We start from the raw sequence: 17316 nt of genomic DNA on the forward strand, positions 1-17316 counted from the left end.
CAAATATGATGGCATACACTGAGGCAGAGACACAGGGACAAAGGCCCTACATTCTTTTAAGAAGTGTAAATTCTGAATAATTTAAAAATATTTTAAACTGTTGAAAGCTAAAGGATTTATTCATGACTTGTACATAATGCAGCACCAAGAGAAAACTATACCATAATTTAAGTTTTATACACTATAATATTAATCTTCACAATTTTCTCACGTAGCTAGTATTAACAACTTGAAACCATGTGAGACAACTACATATGACACATATGTTGAAATATCCTGAGACAACATTTGTTAACGTTTTCAACACTAATGCTTGGCTTTAGAAAAAAAAACAGCTTATAAGCATCATAGAGCTTGCTTTTCTGTCCCAATGCTTTCTTTGAAGAAGCATTTTGAAATAAAAACATAGTGGAGTTACATGTTATCACGTTCAGTACCATGAAGCCTACATCAGTGCGAGTACTCTTTGCTTGTAGGTTGCTTTTTCCGAGGGGGTCACTCTCTCTTCAGCTTGCATTGTAATGCTCCTGCCTTACAACTGCAATCATTTGTTGCACAAGTACCAAATACAAGAATTTGAAATGATAATCATTAATATTTTAAGATGTAAGCAAGGTATTTCATATTAAATAGACTTCTCAGCTCTGCTCCAGGCTGACAGATCTCCAGAGGTTACATTATCTCCTCCTCCCATGCATGGCCTCCTACAGGGACAGCAGACTACAGAAGCTGACCCTTACTGGGACCATCTTGTCTCTCAGACAAAGCTCCTTTTTAACTTCTTACTTACTAGTTACTTCCTGTGCTGGAGAAAAACTTTAGCTCAGCTTGTGATAATTTCACAGGCCCCGAGGACCCTGACCCTAATGGCCTCAAGGTCAGAAGTCAAGTCTTGTTCTGAAACATCTGTGTGCTTTATATTAAAGTGGAACAAAAGTGGAGAAATATCCACCAGTGTGTGACAAGAAGGACAGGCAAAACAGGACTGACACATTGGTCATCTGTCAATTTGGCATCTTAAGTTCATTTTAAAAATAGCCTTAAATACACCCTAATCCCAAATTTCATTTACAAAGCTAAAATTAGTATCTTTATATATTTTAGGTTACTCTGTAAGTTTAAAAAGTTAATTTTAAAGTAATTTTGATGACTTACAAATAAAAGCTATAATAGCTACAAATGTATAATTATTTACTTGTATCTGTAGATATTGAAACAAATTATTTTAAAATATTGGATTTTTCTTTGTGTTATTAAAAATAACACACTAATATAAAATGCTCCCTCCCTTAAGGTGTCTGTTATATATAACATAATATATATCAAAATAAACAAAAATCTGTGAAGCTAAAAATGCCTGTAAACAATCTCTAAATACTGAAGTCAAATTAAGAAAGAAATGACAATACATTTTTTTGATCTTAGCATGGTATAAGTAAAAGACATAGGATAACTGCAGTATCATTCTCAGATGTCAAGGGCTAGCACCACTTTCATCGATATCATGTAAGACTGAATTATAACACATCTAAAATGGTTACAGGAATATACTGACATAATTTCACACCAAGCCTAAATTCTAAAATGAGACAACAAATATTGTGGTTGATTTAATGCTCATGTCAATTTCCTTGGCTTTAACATTCTCAGATACACTATCAACAAGCTAATCTGTTGTAGCAAAGGAATGGTCCTGTGACATGGGTGATAGACAAAATGACAACGCTTCATTAGTCAACTTATAGCATTAATCATTAAAAACAACAACAGTGACAAAAACTGGGCTATCTGTAATACTTTATACAATTCAGATTAAACCTGAGACAGATGGTAACTGTTCCTATCATGACACCTAATTTTAACTCTTAAAAATCAGAATACCAAAAAATACAAAATTTTTGTGACCAAGCAAAATTGGTAGTTCAATGTAATTTAATGGAACCTTTCTAACAGTTTTAATGCTAGTCATATAAACTGATAAGTATTACATAGTAAACAATACACATTAAAGTCAACTGAAAATTATTAAATGATACCAAATGTTAAAAGAGACAGGAAGTTTTGATTGTTCACATATAACAATATATTAATAATAAATAAAACAAACAAAACAGAAATGTACATCTAAAATGTATAGAAGCTGATGTGATAATATTAAAATGTAAAGTAACATGGAAAGAAGAATCAGGCAAAGCCCACTTCTGATTAACAATATAAAGTTCTGCTACACTCACAGAGATCTATAAACTGTTTTCAAAAATCATACAAACATACACTGGACATGATTTATTACATTTTAAACTAAACTGAAAAAATTGTCCAATATATTGGTCACATTCTCTCACTACCTCCTCCCAGTTCCTGCTCAGTTACTATACATTTAACTTCATATTCTTTTTCTCTCTCTCTCAAAAAAGAAAACAAAACAGAAATAAAAATAAAAACAAAGAAACAACAACAACAAAAAATCTATTGAGACATATAATACCAAGACAAAATGAAACAAAAAAGCCCACCTACACCAATGCACCCAAAAGGAGTCCATTTTTGTGTTCAACAACTACAATTGGTCATAGGCCTGCCTGGGGTATGATTCCTATACCCAGTGTCACTCTATTAGAGAAAACAAATGTTCCCTGTCCCTGCAGGCATCATGTGTAAATAGCTTCTTGGGAAGGGTTGGGACTTATGTCTGCATCTCTTTCTCAGTGCTGGGACTTGGTCTGGTTTGAACCTGTGCAGGTGCTGGCACAGTCTCTGTGTGATATGTCTATCAGTCCCAGGGTTTTTGGACGATGTGGTTTTCTTGGAGTCATTTATCTATCTGCCAACTCTGGCTCTTAGAAGGTTTGAAATATATTTAAATAATAATATCGGGGGGGGGGATAGAGGGCATGCTGGGTGTAGTTGCCCATATCTTTAATGTAAGGGATGCAGGGATGGTTCAATATATGGAAATCTATCAATGTAATTTACTACATAAACAAACTCAAAGGGAAAAAAAAAAACATGATCATTTCATTAGATGCTGAAAAAGCATTTGACAATATTCAACATCCTTTCATGTTAAAAGTCTTGGAAAGACACGAATTCAAGGCCCATACCTAAACATAGTAAAAGCAATATACAGCAATCCAGTAGCCAACATCAAACTAAATGGAGAGGAACTTGAAGTAATCCCACTAAAATCAGGGACTAGACAAGGCTTCTCATTTTTTCCATATCTAAAGGGCCATCTTGCCAAAAGCAATCTACAGATTCAATGCAATCCTCATCAAAATTCCAATTCAATTCTTTACAGAGTTAGAAAGGGCAATTCTCAAATTCATTTGGAATAACAAAAAATGCAGAATAGTGAAAACTATTCTCAACAATAAAAGAACTTAAGGGGAAGCACCATCCCTGAACTCAAGCTGCACTACAGAGCAATTGTCATATAAAAAACTACATGGTACTGGTACAAATGCAGGCAGGTAGATCAATGGAAAAGAATTGAAGACCCAGAAATGAACCAACACACCTATGGTCACTTGATCTTTGACAAAGGAACTAAAACCATCCAGTGGGAAAAAGACAGCATTTTCAACACATAGTGCTGGTTCAACTGGAGGTCAAAATGTAAAAGAATGCAAATTGATCTGTTCTTATCTCCTTGTATAAAGTTCAAGTCCAAGTGGATATAGGACCTTCACATAAAACCAGATACACTGAATCTAAAAGAGATAGTGTGGAAAATTCTCAAACATGTGGGCACAGGGGAAAATTTCCTGAACAGAACACCAAGGATCTAAGATCAAGAATTGACAAATGGGACCTCATAAAATTGCAAAGCTTCTGTAAGTCAAAGGACACTGTCAATAGTACAAAACAGAAACCAACAGATAAGGAAAAGATATTTACCAACTCTACATCCAACAGAGGGATAATATCCAATATATGCCAAGAACTCAAGAAGTTAAACTCCAGAGAACCAAATAAACCTATTAAAAGCGGGGAACTAGGCTCAACAAAGACTTCTCAACTGAGGAATACAGAATGGCTGAGAAGCACCTAAAAACTGTTCAACATCCTTAGTCATCAGGGAAATGCAAATCAAAACAACCCTGAGATTCTACCTCACACCAGTCAGAATGGCTAAGATCAAAAACTCAGGTGAGAGCAGATGCTGATGAAGATGTGGAGAAGAGGAACATTCCTGCATTGTTGGGATTGCAAGCTGGTACAACCACTTTGCAAATCAGTCTGGCTGTTCTATCTGTGGACCCAGCAATACCACTCCTGGGCATATATCCAAAAGATGCTCCAACACATTACAAGGACACATGCTCCAGTATGTTCATAGCAGCCATATTTAGAATAGCAGAAGCTGGAAAGAACCCAGATGTTCCTCAACAGAGGAATGGATACAGGAAATGTGGTACATTTACACAATGGAATACTACTCAGCCACTAAAAGCAATGATTTCATGAAATTCCCAGACAATTGGAAGTAGAAAATATCATCCTGAGTGAGGTAGCCCAATCACAAAAAAACACATATGGTATGGACTCACTGATAAGTGGATATTAGCCCCAAAACTCAGAATACACAAGATACAATTCACAGACCATATGAAGCTCAAGAAGAAGGAAGACCAAAGTGTGTGTGCTTTGGTCCTTCTTCAAAAGGGGAACAAAATACTCACAGGAGCAAATATGAAGACAAAGTACAGAGAAAGTACTGAAGGAAAGGCCATAAAGAGTCTGCCCCACATGGGGATCCATCCAACATACAGTTACCAAACACAGACACTATTGTGGATGCCAAGAAGTGCTTGCTGACAGGAGCCTGATATAGCTGTCTCCTAAGAGGTCCTGTCAAACCCTCACAAATACAGAGTTGGATGCTAGCAGCCAAGAATAGCCTCATAGAAGCAGTGGGGAAGGGGGTGGGATAGAGGGGATCTGGGAGGTGGGGAAACCAGGTAAGAGGGTAATACTTGAGAAAAATAAAATTTTAAAACTAAATTTAAAAAAAGGAGATACCTTTAAATACTATGAAGGGGAAAAAAGGAGTAGAAGGCATGCTGGGTGTAGTGGCACACACCTTTAATCCCAGCACTTGCAAGGCAGAGGCAGCCAGATCTCTGTGAGTTCAATGCTAATCTGGTCTACACAGCAAGTTCTAGGCCATCTAGGGCTGCCCAATGAAACTCTGTCTCAAAACAAAAACAAAACAGCCTCTGACCCCCAAATCAAATCAAATCAAATTAAATCAAATCAAATCAAATCAAATCAAGTCAAAACAAAACAAAATAAAACAAAACAAGAACAAAACCTGTAACGAGGCTCAGGCTGATATTTAAAATTAGAATTACAAGCTGAAGGAGCTGACAGAGGACACTGGTTCCTGCAGAGGACACTGGTTCAGTTCCCAATACTGTGGGACCATGAAAGTCAGCCTGTTTTCTGGTTGAGCTAGGTTTAAACCCCAGAGACCCAGGAGATAACTCTTCAAGGAACGGAAGGAAGTTTGCCATGCTCCCAGACACCAGGCTCTTGACACAAGGTCCCAGAGCTCCATAATTCTGTGGCTATTAGTCACATTGGGCAGTGCCCCAAGCTCCCAGTATTCTGTCTGGACTCCACCCCCACAGTTACCTGGTAACAGCCATGTAGGTCTGGCCCACTATAAAAGGAGCTGCTTGCCCTCTTCTCCCTCTCTTACTCTTACTCTCTCCCCTTCTACTCCCTTACTCTTGTCTCTCATTCTCTTGCTCCCCCTCTCTGCATTCCCTTCCCCCCTCACTCCACATTTCCATGGTCAGCCTTTACCTCCCTACTCTCTCCCTCTCTCTGCCTTTCTACAATAAATGCCTTTAAACCAGGGACTGTCTTCTCGTCAGGATCTGTCATACTGGAGTAATGGAGCAGGTCTTCCTCTAAAGAGCAGCAGGTTTAATCTCCCTCGGTAGGCCTTCTTGTATTCTCAGCCATGGTCACCACCAAGCCAAGCCACCGGCCAAGAAATACAAGGAGTCTCCTACCCGCAGGAACCAGTGAAGAGCTCTCTTCCCACCCTTCCCCCTTGTTCCCAGGGTAGAGCCAGCCAGTAGGCCTACACTCTGTTGTCAGCTCTTCTGAAACATCAAGCTGCGTCTATGCTGTCCAAGAGTGAGAACCTGTCGTCCCTGGCCTCGGCCTGGGGACCCCAGAGCCAGCTCTTCCCCAGCACCCATCCTCATCTGTGGTGACCAAGATTTGGAGCCTGACTCTGGCAGTTTCACAGGAACCTCAGACTGAGCCTCCCCACCACCGGCGCAGAGTCCTGTAGCTTCTCATGGTGTGCAGTTAGACTTCCCATATCCCTCCTCAGGCAGTGGCTCTGAGCTGGACCCGGGATCCCATTTTTAGCCCACACAGTACCACATCAAGTGGCTCAAGTGGCTAATGTGGCTAGTAACTCCAGATCCAGGAGAATACTTAGCCCTTTGTGGCCAAATACATATCATGTGGCACACACATGATATACATAAATACAGGGATGTCCATACACACATTAAAAAAATAAAGTACGTGGACTGGAGAGATGACTCAGTGGTTATGAGCACTTAATGCTCTTCCAGAGGTCCTGAGTTCAATTCCCAGCAACCACATGGTGGCTCACAACCATCTGTAATGGGATCTGATGTCCTCTTCTGTTGTGTCTGAAGAGAGCAACAGTATACTCATACATAAAATAAGTAAAATAAATAAAGTCTTTTTAAAAATTAATATGTACTTACCAGTTCAACAAAAGCGAGTCCTCCATAACTATGAGCCACAAAGAACACATTCTCAGCAGCAGCCTGGGCTATGAAATGGTCCCACACATAGACCGCATGCTCTTCAGGAGAACCATTTTCCTATAAAAAACAAATACATACTGCAGACTATACAGTGACTGTCACAGTAATCAGTTAAATTATATGCTTACAAACACAGCATAAGAATAAGCTGGTTAGATGGTTAGAGAATATTCACAGAAATAACAAAACAAAAGAACTCTATTGAATATTTAAATTAGAGAATAAATTAGTATTAAAACTATTAGTAAATTACTGCTAAGCTTAACTGTAAATGTAATCTTTGGAAACAGCTTATTGAATATGTACAATTTTAAGGGAAACAATCCAGGTATTCCTCAGATATTAAGATCTACTTTAATATATTCAAATTACACAATAAAACATTATGGTGGATTTTGATAAAGCAATATAATACTAATACTAAAATATTTAAGTTACATTCTTCTATGTATCTGAAAGTATTTAAATTATATATCTATATATTATTATTTGGTATATAATATTTTAAGTAGTAAACTGAAAATTTGGAGAAAAGTAATAATGGGTATTTTCTATTGAAATCATTTAAAGGAATATATGCTTTCCAATAGTATGTACTATAGACATTTTATTTCTAGAACTGAGAGAAATCTAAATACATAAATATAGGGACTTGAACTCTAAGACTTTAAACCCTATTAATCATATTCTAAACCTTCTAGAATAATTTAACTTTCCTGTTTATTTTATTAGCTGATACATATAATGGTCACAGACAAATTTAGATAATATAAAAATAATGATTAAATAATAAATTGTTAAGAACCAATCAACCATAAAAATGTGTTCGTGTACCTATTTCTTAGAAGATAGTTTCCCAAATACATCATGGATATTATACAAGAGAACGTATTCACAATTTTTATCTTTAGAAAGCATATATTTGGAGACACAATCACACGGAAAACTCCCGGTTTTTATATTGTCCAAACCTTCTCTGTGCAGTAGGTCTGGGATTTGTTGTAGCATACTTTGGGACTAGGTTACACAGCTCTACATTTTGATTGGCTGTGGTATTCTGTAATAGTCTCTATGAAAGTCCCACCAATGTGACTAAACAAGAGCTGAACACAAGACAACAACAATAAAGATGCTGAAGTGGATGGGGAAAACAAAGTCTCAAGCCTACACAAGGAACTACAGTAGCACAAGAGAGCTGAGAGAGGAGAAATAGTCTTCCCTGGGGAATAGCAGACCAAGGGCTTATCCAATAGCAAATGTCAGGCTTGAAAACATCCATAAATATGTCATTGTGGAGACTGAGTAAGGGGTGTGTGTGTACATGTACATATGCACATACATAGTATTCATACAGATATTCTAACATTTATGTATATAACAATAATTATTGAAAGAACAGGCAAGAATTTGAAAGAGCAAAAAGGGGTATATGGGAGTGTTTGGATGGATGAAAAAGAAGGGAGAATATGATATAATTATATTATAACTGCAAAATGTGAAATGATTTTAAAAAACATCATATCAAACAGTCTACACTAACAGCTCAGGCTGGCATAGAACCCACTCTAGCCTGCATTACTTTCAAAGTAATGACCATCTTCTTGCCTTTATCTCCAAGTGCTAGGATTACAGGCATGAGTTACCAAGCCTAGTTCCACTTTAAAAATTTTACAATTAAGCTGTTGTTCCCTAATGTCTGTTACCATTCCTAATTTCTTTCCACAGCCACAAAAGTGCTGGCCACTAATCATTTCCTGTTGGATACCACAGACACATCAACTAAACTACCCCACGCCTTCCAGAACTTCCTGTCTAATTCTGTTTCCCACATCCAGCTGAAACCTGAATATCATTTTTATTATCTCTTTCCCTTAAGTTTCTCATAGAACTAATCACTTAAATCCTGCTGATCCTGTCTCTGTGTCAAATCTATCCACCCTTCTTTAGTTTCCTTTCTTCTGGATTAGCTCAAAAGATATCAACAGCACCTGATAACAAAGCAACAAAATCAGAGACATCATCCAGTGATTATTGCTGGTTCTTTCATAGCCGAATCATAACCTGAGGTATTGTACCATCTTGGCAAAGTCTAGGCAGAAATCACTAGATGCTTATGAGGAGCAAATGAGAAGGACGGTTTCAAACAGGCTTAAGAGCAAGGCTGATAGCATGATCATCAACAGGAATCCAAGACAACGCACAATCAGAAGAGCTAGAGTAGTGGAACAGTGTGAGACTACTGATGTGTCAATGAGGAAGTAAACCCTGGCTCCGAGGACAAGGATAACTGACAGAAAAATCTGAGCATGAAGCAAAGAACAGCAAAGGTGATACATGCCTTCCTATTGAAAGTATTAGTAATATATAATTAAATAGCTTTAATAATCAAAGTATTACTTCTTTCTGTTTTGTTTACTAAGTTGGTTGTTTGACACTTACACACACACACACACACACACACACACACACACACACACATACACACCCACACCCCCCCCTCCACACACACAGCATTTTGTCTACTCTCACACCCTATTTCTTCTCTCTCACCTCTGGAACCCTCCACTTCTTACAGGTTCTTTTCCCACTTACATGTCTTCTTGTTTTATTTTATGATCCATTAATTTTAACACAGATAATCTGGGTGGTGCTGAGTGTGAAACTATCCATTGGAACCTGATGGGCTTACTTTTACTATACAAGTGAAGATAATAATTGCTCCTGCCTTAGTATGCAACAGTAGCCAATAGCTCAGCAGGGAGGGATGGAGTCCCAGGAGCCTCACCCTAATTCACTACTATCCTTGCCACGTCCAGCTTAATGCAGGTCTACTGCCCACAATTGCAGCTCTGTGAGATCCAGTTGCAATGGGAATGTCATGTCCCTACTCACTGGCTCTTACATTCCTTTGGGTCCTTTTCCACAATGTTCTCTGAGCCTTAGAGAACTCTAAATCATCATTTACTCTAAGAATCTTGAGCAATTAAAAAGTTTTATTTAATATTTAAAGGATTAATTTTAAATGGCAAGAAAGGACATTAAATCTTTGCCCTATATAACTACTTTAGAAGGTTAAAAAAAAGGAAAAACAAAACAAAACACAGGTTTTTGTTTGTTTACTTATTTACAACTCCATCATTTAATGACTTAGAAAATTCTATGAAATTTTAAGCTTCTACAAATGTTGTGTATAAAAATTAATACAAAGGGCATATTCTAAATATATAATTCTGAAATATTATATTAGTGACATAACAGTGACTCATTTTACAAAACAGGTGATGCTGTGTCATAACCTATAACCCATATTATGCCAATAACCCTAATACATTTACAAAGTATTTCGAGAGCATGTTACTGATAGTACATTTTAAAATTGAACTGATTTCAAAAGACTTCCTAATACAGAAATAGAAACAAACAAAATCTATTTTGTAAGTGTTTAATAAAGTTACATTTTTGTACTGAGAAACTTACAGGTGCTTTAGAATATATAAAGAAGGAAATCCATGAAAAGCCCTAAGAACATCAGCTGGAATTTGCAGGTAGCAAAAACCACAGGGTATAGACAGCAGGGAAGTGTACATGCAGTTCTGAGAACACAGCCTGCCTTCCCTGCTATACTCTGGCCATCGTCAATTGCTAAATGCAAAAAACAAAAAACAAAACAAAATAAAACAAAACAAAAACCTGATTCAGCAAGCAAAGTCTTCTCAATCAGGCCAGGTCCTCCACCACCTGAGAACTGTGACCTCTGCTTTCTGATGGACTTCATGAGCTAATATCACATAGAATAAGCGAAACAATATTTGCATATTTGTGTAATTATTTTCTAAGGTTAATTAGCTCCTGTAATGCATTCTGCCCTTTGAGACTGCTTACAGTGACAGGTTCACATATTTTCTGAACCACTGCCAAATTTGACAGATTTCTCTTCAGCAAACCTGTTGCTTCAAAGTTATAAAATGAGCCTAGCAGTGGTGGCTCACACCTTTAATCCCAGCACGTGGGAGGCAGAGACAGGCAGATTTCTGAGTTCAAGGAAAGCCTGGTCTACAGAGTGAGTTCCAGGACAGCCAGAGCTACATAGAAAAACCCTGTCTCAAGAAACAAACAAACAAACAAACAAACAAACAAACAAACAAACAAAAAGTTATAAAATGAGTGCTCCTATAATTTAAATTTTATATGTAAAAGTCATTTAGAAAAAGCAAGATAAAATGCAATAAATATGAAGATATTTAAAAATTCCCATTTTAAAAGTCAAAGCATACAGGCATTACACTCTGGAAGGACATCTATTAACAATGACCCAAAGAGCAAAAGGCCTTAAATACAAAGGTGTGATAAATTTTTAATGTAAATACTATATCATATGGGGCAGGTTCACTTGAAAAAAATATCTTAAATGTAAAAAATAGGTTTACTTACTGAAAATTCAACAGGTCTACATTTAAAGAGAGCACTGGCTTCTCTCCAGTGACTCTCTAGGGTGGGTCCACTCAGGAGAGCACAGGCCACATAAAAGCAGAGCAGCTGGGACAGAGTCCTTTAGGCTTACATCTGTAGACAGGAGGCAAAGTTGACCCTCAGTCCTCTGTGCACCTTTACAGCCAGAGGAGAGCTTGCCACCAGGGAGTGCTCAGACCCTAGACACAGTGGAGATCTCCATTATCTCCTGTGTCTCTCGAAGGTGGGTCCACACTACATTAGTAGACACAGTGGAGATCTCCATTATCTCCTGTGTCTCTCTAAGGTGGGTCCACACTACATTAGTAGCAACTTGACAGTACACCTAAAAAAGCTCTAGAACAAAAGGAAGCAAATTCACCCAAGAGGAGTAGACAGTCGGAAATAATCAAACTCAGGGCTGAAATAAACCAAGAAAGAATCAACCAAACCAGGAGCTGTTTCTTTGAAAAAAATCAACAAGATAGATTAACCCCTAGACAGACTAACTAGAGGACACAGGGACAGTATCCTAATAAACAAAATCAGAAATAAAAAGGGAGACATAACAACAGAATCTGAGGAAATCCAAAAAACCATCTGATCCTACTACAAAAGGCTATACTCAACAAAACTGGAAAACCTGGATGAAATAGACAATTTTCTACACAGATACCAGGTATCAAAGTTAAATAAGGATCAGATTGATGATTTAAACAGTCCCATATCTCCTAAAGAAATAGAAATAATCATTAATAGTCTCAAAACCAAAAGAAGCCTAGCACCAGATGGGTTTAGTGCAGAGCTCTATCAGACCTTCAAAGAGGACCTAATTCCAATATTCCTCAAACTATTCCACAGAATAGAAACAGAAGGTACTCTACCCAATTCATTCTATGAAGCCATAATTACTCTGATACCTAAACCACACAAAGGCCAAACAAAGATAGAGAACTTCAGACCAATTTCCCTTATGAATATCAATGCAAAAATACTCAATAACATATTCAAAAACAGGATCCAAGAACACATCAAAATGATTATCAAAAATGATCAAGTAGGCTTCATCCCAGGAATTCAAGGATGGTACACTATATGGAATTCCATCAACGTAATCCACTATATAAACAAACTCAAAGACAAAAACCACAAGATCATCTCATTAGATGCTGAGAAAGCATTTGACAAAATCCAACACCCATTCATGAAAAAAGTCTTGGAAAGATCAGGAATTCAAGGCCCATACCTAAACATAATAAAAGCAATATACAGCAAACCAGTAGCCAACATCAAACTAAATGGTGAGAAACTGGAAGAAATCCCACTAAAATCAAGACTAGACAAGGCTGCCCACCTTTCCCCTACCTATTCAGTGTAGTACTAGAAGTCTCAGCCAGAGGAATTAGACAACAAAAGATCAAAGGAATACAAATTGGACAGGAAGAAGTCAAAATATCACTATGATATGATAGTATACAGAAGTGACTCCATTCCACCAGAGAACTCCTAAACCTGATAAACAATGTCAATGAAGTAGCTGGATACAAAATTAACTCGAATCAATGGCCTTTCTCTACATAAAGGATAAACAGGCTGAGAAAGAAATTAGAAAACAACTCCCTTCACAATAGTCACAAATAATATAACATACCTTGGTGTGACTCTAACTAAGGAAGTGAAAGATCTGTATGATAAGAACTTCAAGTCTCTAAGAAAGAATATGAAGATCTCAGAAGATGGAAAGATCTTCCATGCTCATAGATTGTCAGGATTAATATAGTTAAAATGGCTATCCTGCTGAAAGCAATCTACAGATTCAATGCAATCCCCAACAAAATTCCAACTCAATCCTTCACAGAATTAGAAAGGGTAATTTGCAAATTCATCTGGAATAGCAAAAAACCTAGGATAGTAAAAACTCTTCTTAACAATAAAAGAAACTCTGGTGGAATCACCATGCCTGACCTCAAGCTGTACTACAGAGCAATTGTGATAAAATTGCATGGTACAGGTATCGTGACAGACAAGAAGACCAATGGAATAGAATTGAAGACCCAGAAATGAACCCACACACCTATGGTCACTTGATCTTCGACAAGGGAGCTAAAACCATCCAGTGGAAGAAAGACAGCATTTTCAACAAATGGTGCTAGGTGAACTGGAGGTTAGCATGTAGAAGAATGTGAATTGATCCATCCTTATCTCCTTGTACAAAACTCAAGACTAAGTGGATCAAAGAACTCCACATAAAACCAGAGACACTGAAACTTATAGAGAAGAAAGTGGAAAAGAGCCTCAAAGATATGGGCACAGGGATGATTCCTGAACAGAACACCAATGGCTTGTGCTATAAGGTTAAGAGTAGACAAATGGGACCTCATAAAATTGCACAGCTTCTGTTAGACAAAGGATACTGTCAATAAGACCAAAAGGCAACCAACAGAGTAGAAAAAGATCTTTACCAATCCTATATTTGATAGTGGTCTAATATCCAATATGTATAAAGAACTCAAGAAGTTGGGACTCCAGAAAACCAAATAACCCTATTAAAAAAGGGGGTACAGAGCAAAACAAAGAATTCTCAGCTGAGGAATACAGAATGGCTGAGAAACACCTAAAATAATGTTCAACATCCTTAATCATCAGGGAAATGTAAATCACAACCACTCTGAGATTCTACTTCACACCAGTCAGAATGGCTAAGATAAAAAATTCGGGTGACAGCAGATGCTAGCCAGGATGTGAAGAACGAGGAACACTCCTCCATTGCTGGTGGGATTGCAAGCTGTACAAACACTCTGGAAATCAGTTTGGAGATTCCTCAGAAAATTGGACATAGTTCTATTGGAAGATCCAGCAATACCACTCCTGGGCATATACCCAGAAGATATTCCAACATGTAATAAGGACACATGCTCCACTTTGATCATAGCAGCCTTATTTATAACAGCCAGAAGCTGGAAAGAATCCAGATGTCCCTCAACAGAGGAATGGATACAGAGAAGGTGGTACATTTATACAATGGAGTACTACTCAGTTATTAAGAACAATGAGTTTATGAAATTCTTAGACAAATGGATGGATCTAGAGGATATCATCTTGAGTGAGGTAAACCAATCACAAAAGAACACACATGATATGCACTCACTGATATGCGGATATTAGCCCAAAAGCTCAGAATCCTCTTAGAAGGGGGAACAAAATATCCATGGAAGGAGTTACAGAGACAAAGTTCAGAGTAGAGACTGAAGGAACAACCATCCAGAGACTGTCCCATTTGGGGATCCATCCCATAAAAAAACACCAAATCCAGACACTATGGCAGATGCCAACAAGAACCTGCTGACAGGAGCCTGATATAGCTGTCTCCTGGGGGCCTTTGTCAGTGCCTGGCAAATATAGAAGTGGATGCTCACAATCATCCATTGGACGGAGCACAAGGCCCTTAATGAAGGAACTAGAGAGCTCCCCTAGGAGCTGAAGGGGTCTGAAGCCCCATAAGAGGAACATCAATATGAAATAAGCAGTACCCCCAGAGTTCCTTGAAACCATACCACCAATCAAAGAAAACACATGGTGGTACATGTGGCTCTAATGGTATATGTAGCTGAAGATGGCCTAGTTGGTCATCAATGGGAGGAGAGGCCGTAAGTCCTGTAAAGGTTCTATGCCCCAGTATAGGGGAATGCCAGGGCCAAGAAGAGGGAGTGGTTAGATTGGGGAGTAGGGGGAGGGGATAGGGGATTTTCAGAGGGAAACTAGGAAAGGTAATAACACTTGAAATGTAAATAAAGTATCTAATAAAAAAAAAGGAAAAGAAAAATAATTTGATGATAGAAAACCAGGTAGTCCATCCATCCATGCATTGCCTCCTCCTCCATTCTCTTGCTTCCCATTAGCAGACACTCCCTGCCCAACCACAGGCCAGGTATTTGAGAAGTCCAGGTAGGTTGCCTGCCCCAGTACATCCCTACTCTCTCAAATCTTAGGGAAACATTCCCCTACACCAACCTCCAATCTCTAGTTTTTGACAGACCAAATTCTCAGCTGTCCCTATTGCCTTAATCACTATGTTCCACCCCCTGCCCAAACACAGGCCGTACCTGTCAGAAAACTAGGTAGGCTTCCCATCCCTAGACTTCCTCCACTTATACTCTTGGATATGTGTCTTTACTGGAGAATAGGTGACCTATTGGGGACTCACACCCTTAAGAAGACTGATTCTCCATAATTTATAATTGTTCAGTGGGTCTCAAAGAAAGCCAGAACAAATGGCTAACTGAGGTATCTAGTAATATACAGAATTGGACCCTTGGCTGTCAGGCTCTCAGAGAATAGCCCTGTCTTTTCACGGCCACCATCAACCCTAGACCTCTCCAGCCCCAGAACTCTGCTTCCCCTTCTCTCAGCTTCTCTTGTTCTCTATAACCCCAGCTATTTTGGCTAACTAATCACTTTCTTGGCCCCTGGCTCCTCTCTTGGCCTCTTGTTCCTCTCCTCTCCTCTCTTGCTCTCTCTCCAAACCCTCTCTCCACTCATGCCCTGGTTTAACCTACTGTCATGTTCAGTGTGGGCTGTTCTAGATGCCTCTGGCTGTCCCTCTGAGCTATAACAAAAATCTGCTCAACTAGAGGGAGTCATGTGTGCATTTTCACTCACCTCTATCACTCCCAACTCCCTCTAAACTTCATGACTGCCTCTTTAATCATTATTGTTACATACACATACATATACACACAGATACACATATAACCTACTAGATTCATTTAGTGGTGCTTAGATGTGCATGTATTCAGGACTGATCTATTAGGACTGAAAAGTGTTCTTGAGACACATTCCTAGAAAAGACACATTCTCCCTTTCTTGGCAGCTGTTGATTGCTGGTAGCTCTTCATCTAGGGATAAGGCCTTGTGAGGTTTCCGCCATCTGGAGACTATTACAGAGACCCACAACTAGTCATAATCATGAGAATACGTGACTGTGGGTGTCCAATTGTGGTCGTCATATATATATATATATATATATATATATATATATATATATATGTATTGGAACCCTTACACCAAAGGCTTAGGGAAAGCTGAGGAAGATCATGAAGGCCAGAAGACCAAGACAACTACTAAGACACAGGATCTTCTGGACTACCATGGAAGCTGTACCTATGAAATCTCAAAAATATGGTTGCATAAGCATGATCTACATAAAAATTTCAATAAATATTTTAAAACTTATTTCTCATAGTCCTACCACACCATGGGAAAGGAACATTTTTACTACTTAGTTAATAATAGTTATGTATGGTGGATAAGAATAGGTATGTATTATAATCATTGAAAATATTTGTATGTTTTGAATATGACTTAGTTGATACAATGCCTGCATAGTCTAAACCATACTCTGGGTTCAATTGTTGGAAGCTAATAAACCTGGTATCATAGCACATTATGGTAATAACAGCATTTAGGCCAATCAAACATTGATGAATCAAGCTTCAGAACAAATATTTGTTGATTGTAGCACCTTTCTTTGTATTTCCTTCAAAGAAAGATATTAAGAAAATGGAGATATTACATAATTCATATAATAATCTAGTGCTTAGTAAAATAAGTTTATCATGATTTTGTTTTTCTGTGGAGAATTATTATTTACTGACATAATTTAACTTGAAAATCTTGAAGTTGTCTTAAAGCTGGGTAAATTTTTATTAAAAGCAAGACATTTTAGAACACATCTACTCTAAAAAATATATTTTATCTACTGTGAACCCAGATTTTTTCACCATCTAAACAAACTGAAAAACTTGGCACATTTTAATAAAATAACAAATTGCTATACTTAATTAGCAGTTCTGTTTTTAGAAGGATGGAGAAAATGTTTTCTTTACTGACCAGCAGAAAATGCAAAAAGAGAGCACAACTCTGCCATGCTATTTAAAGATTTTCTACAACTATCAAGCACACACTAGTAAATAAGAACATTTTCAGAAAAACAAGTAATTTTATTTATCATGACCTCCTGAAAACTGTGTAATTTAAAATA

At 37.8% G+C, this 17316-nt stretch overlaps 1 protein-coding gene across 7 annotated transcripts in view; it reads right to left on the reverse strand.

The window, feature by feature from the left end:
* Arb2a (ARB2 cotranscriptional regulator A) overlaps positions 1–17316 on the reverse strand; it is a 475504-nt gene that overhangs the window by 217293 nt on the left and 240895 nt on the right. For 6 of the 7 annotated variants that reach the window (XM_085830928.1, XM_085830930.1, XM_029468401.2 and 3 more), the window contains one exon: positions 6765–6884. The exons of the other annotated variant lie outside the window; for it this stretch is intronic. In XM_085830928.1, the coding sequence (XP_085687054.1) occupies positions 6765–6884 (120 nt within the window). The remainder of the gene's footprint in view (positions 1–6764; positions 6885–17316) is intronic. 7 annotated transcript variants of the gene reach the window in all.

This window comes from Mus caroli, unplaced genomic scaffold (genome assembly GCF_978045245.1).
Source record: "Mus caroli unplaced genomic scaffold, Mus_caroli_1 scaffold_15, whole genome shotgun sequence".
Lineage (NCBI taxonomy): Eukaryota > Metazoa > Chordata > Mammalia > Rodentia > Muridae > Mus > Mus caroli.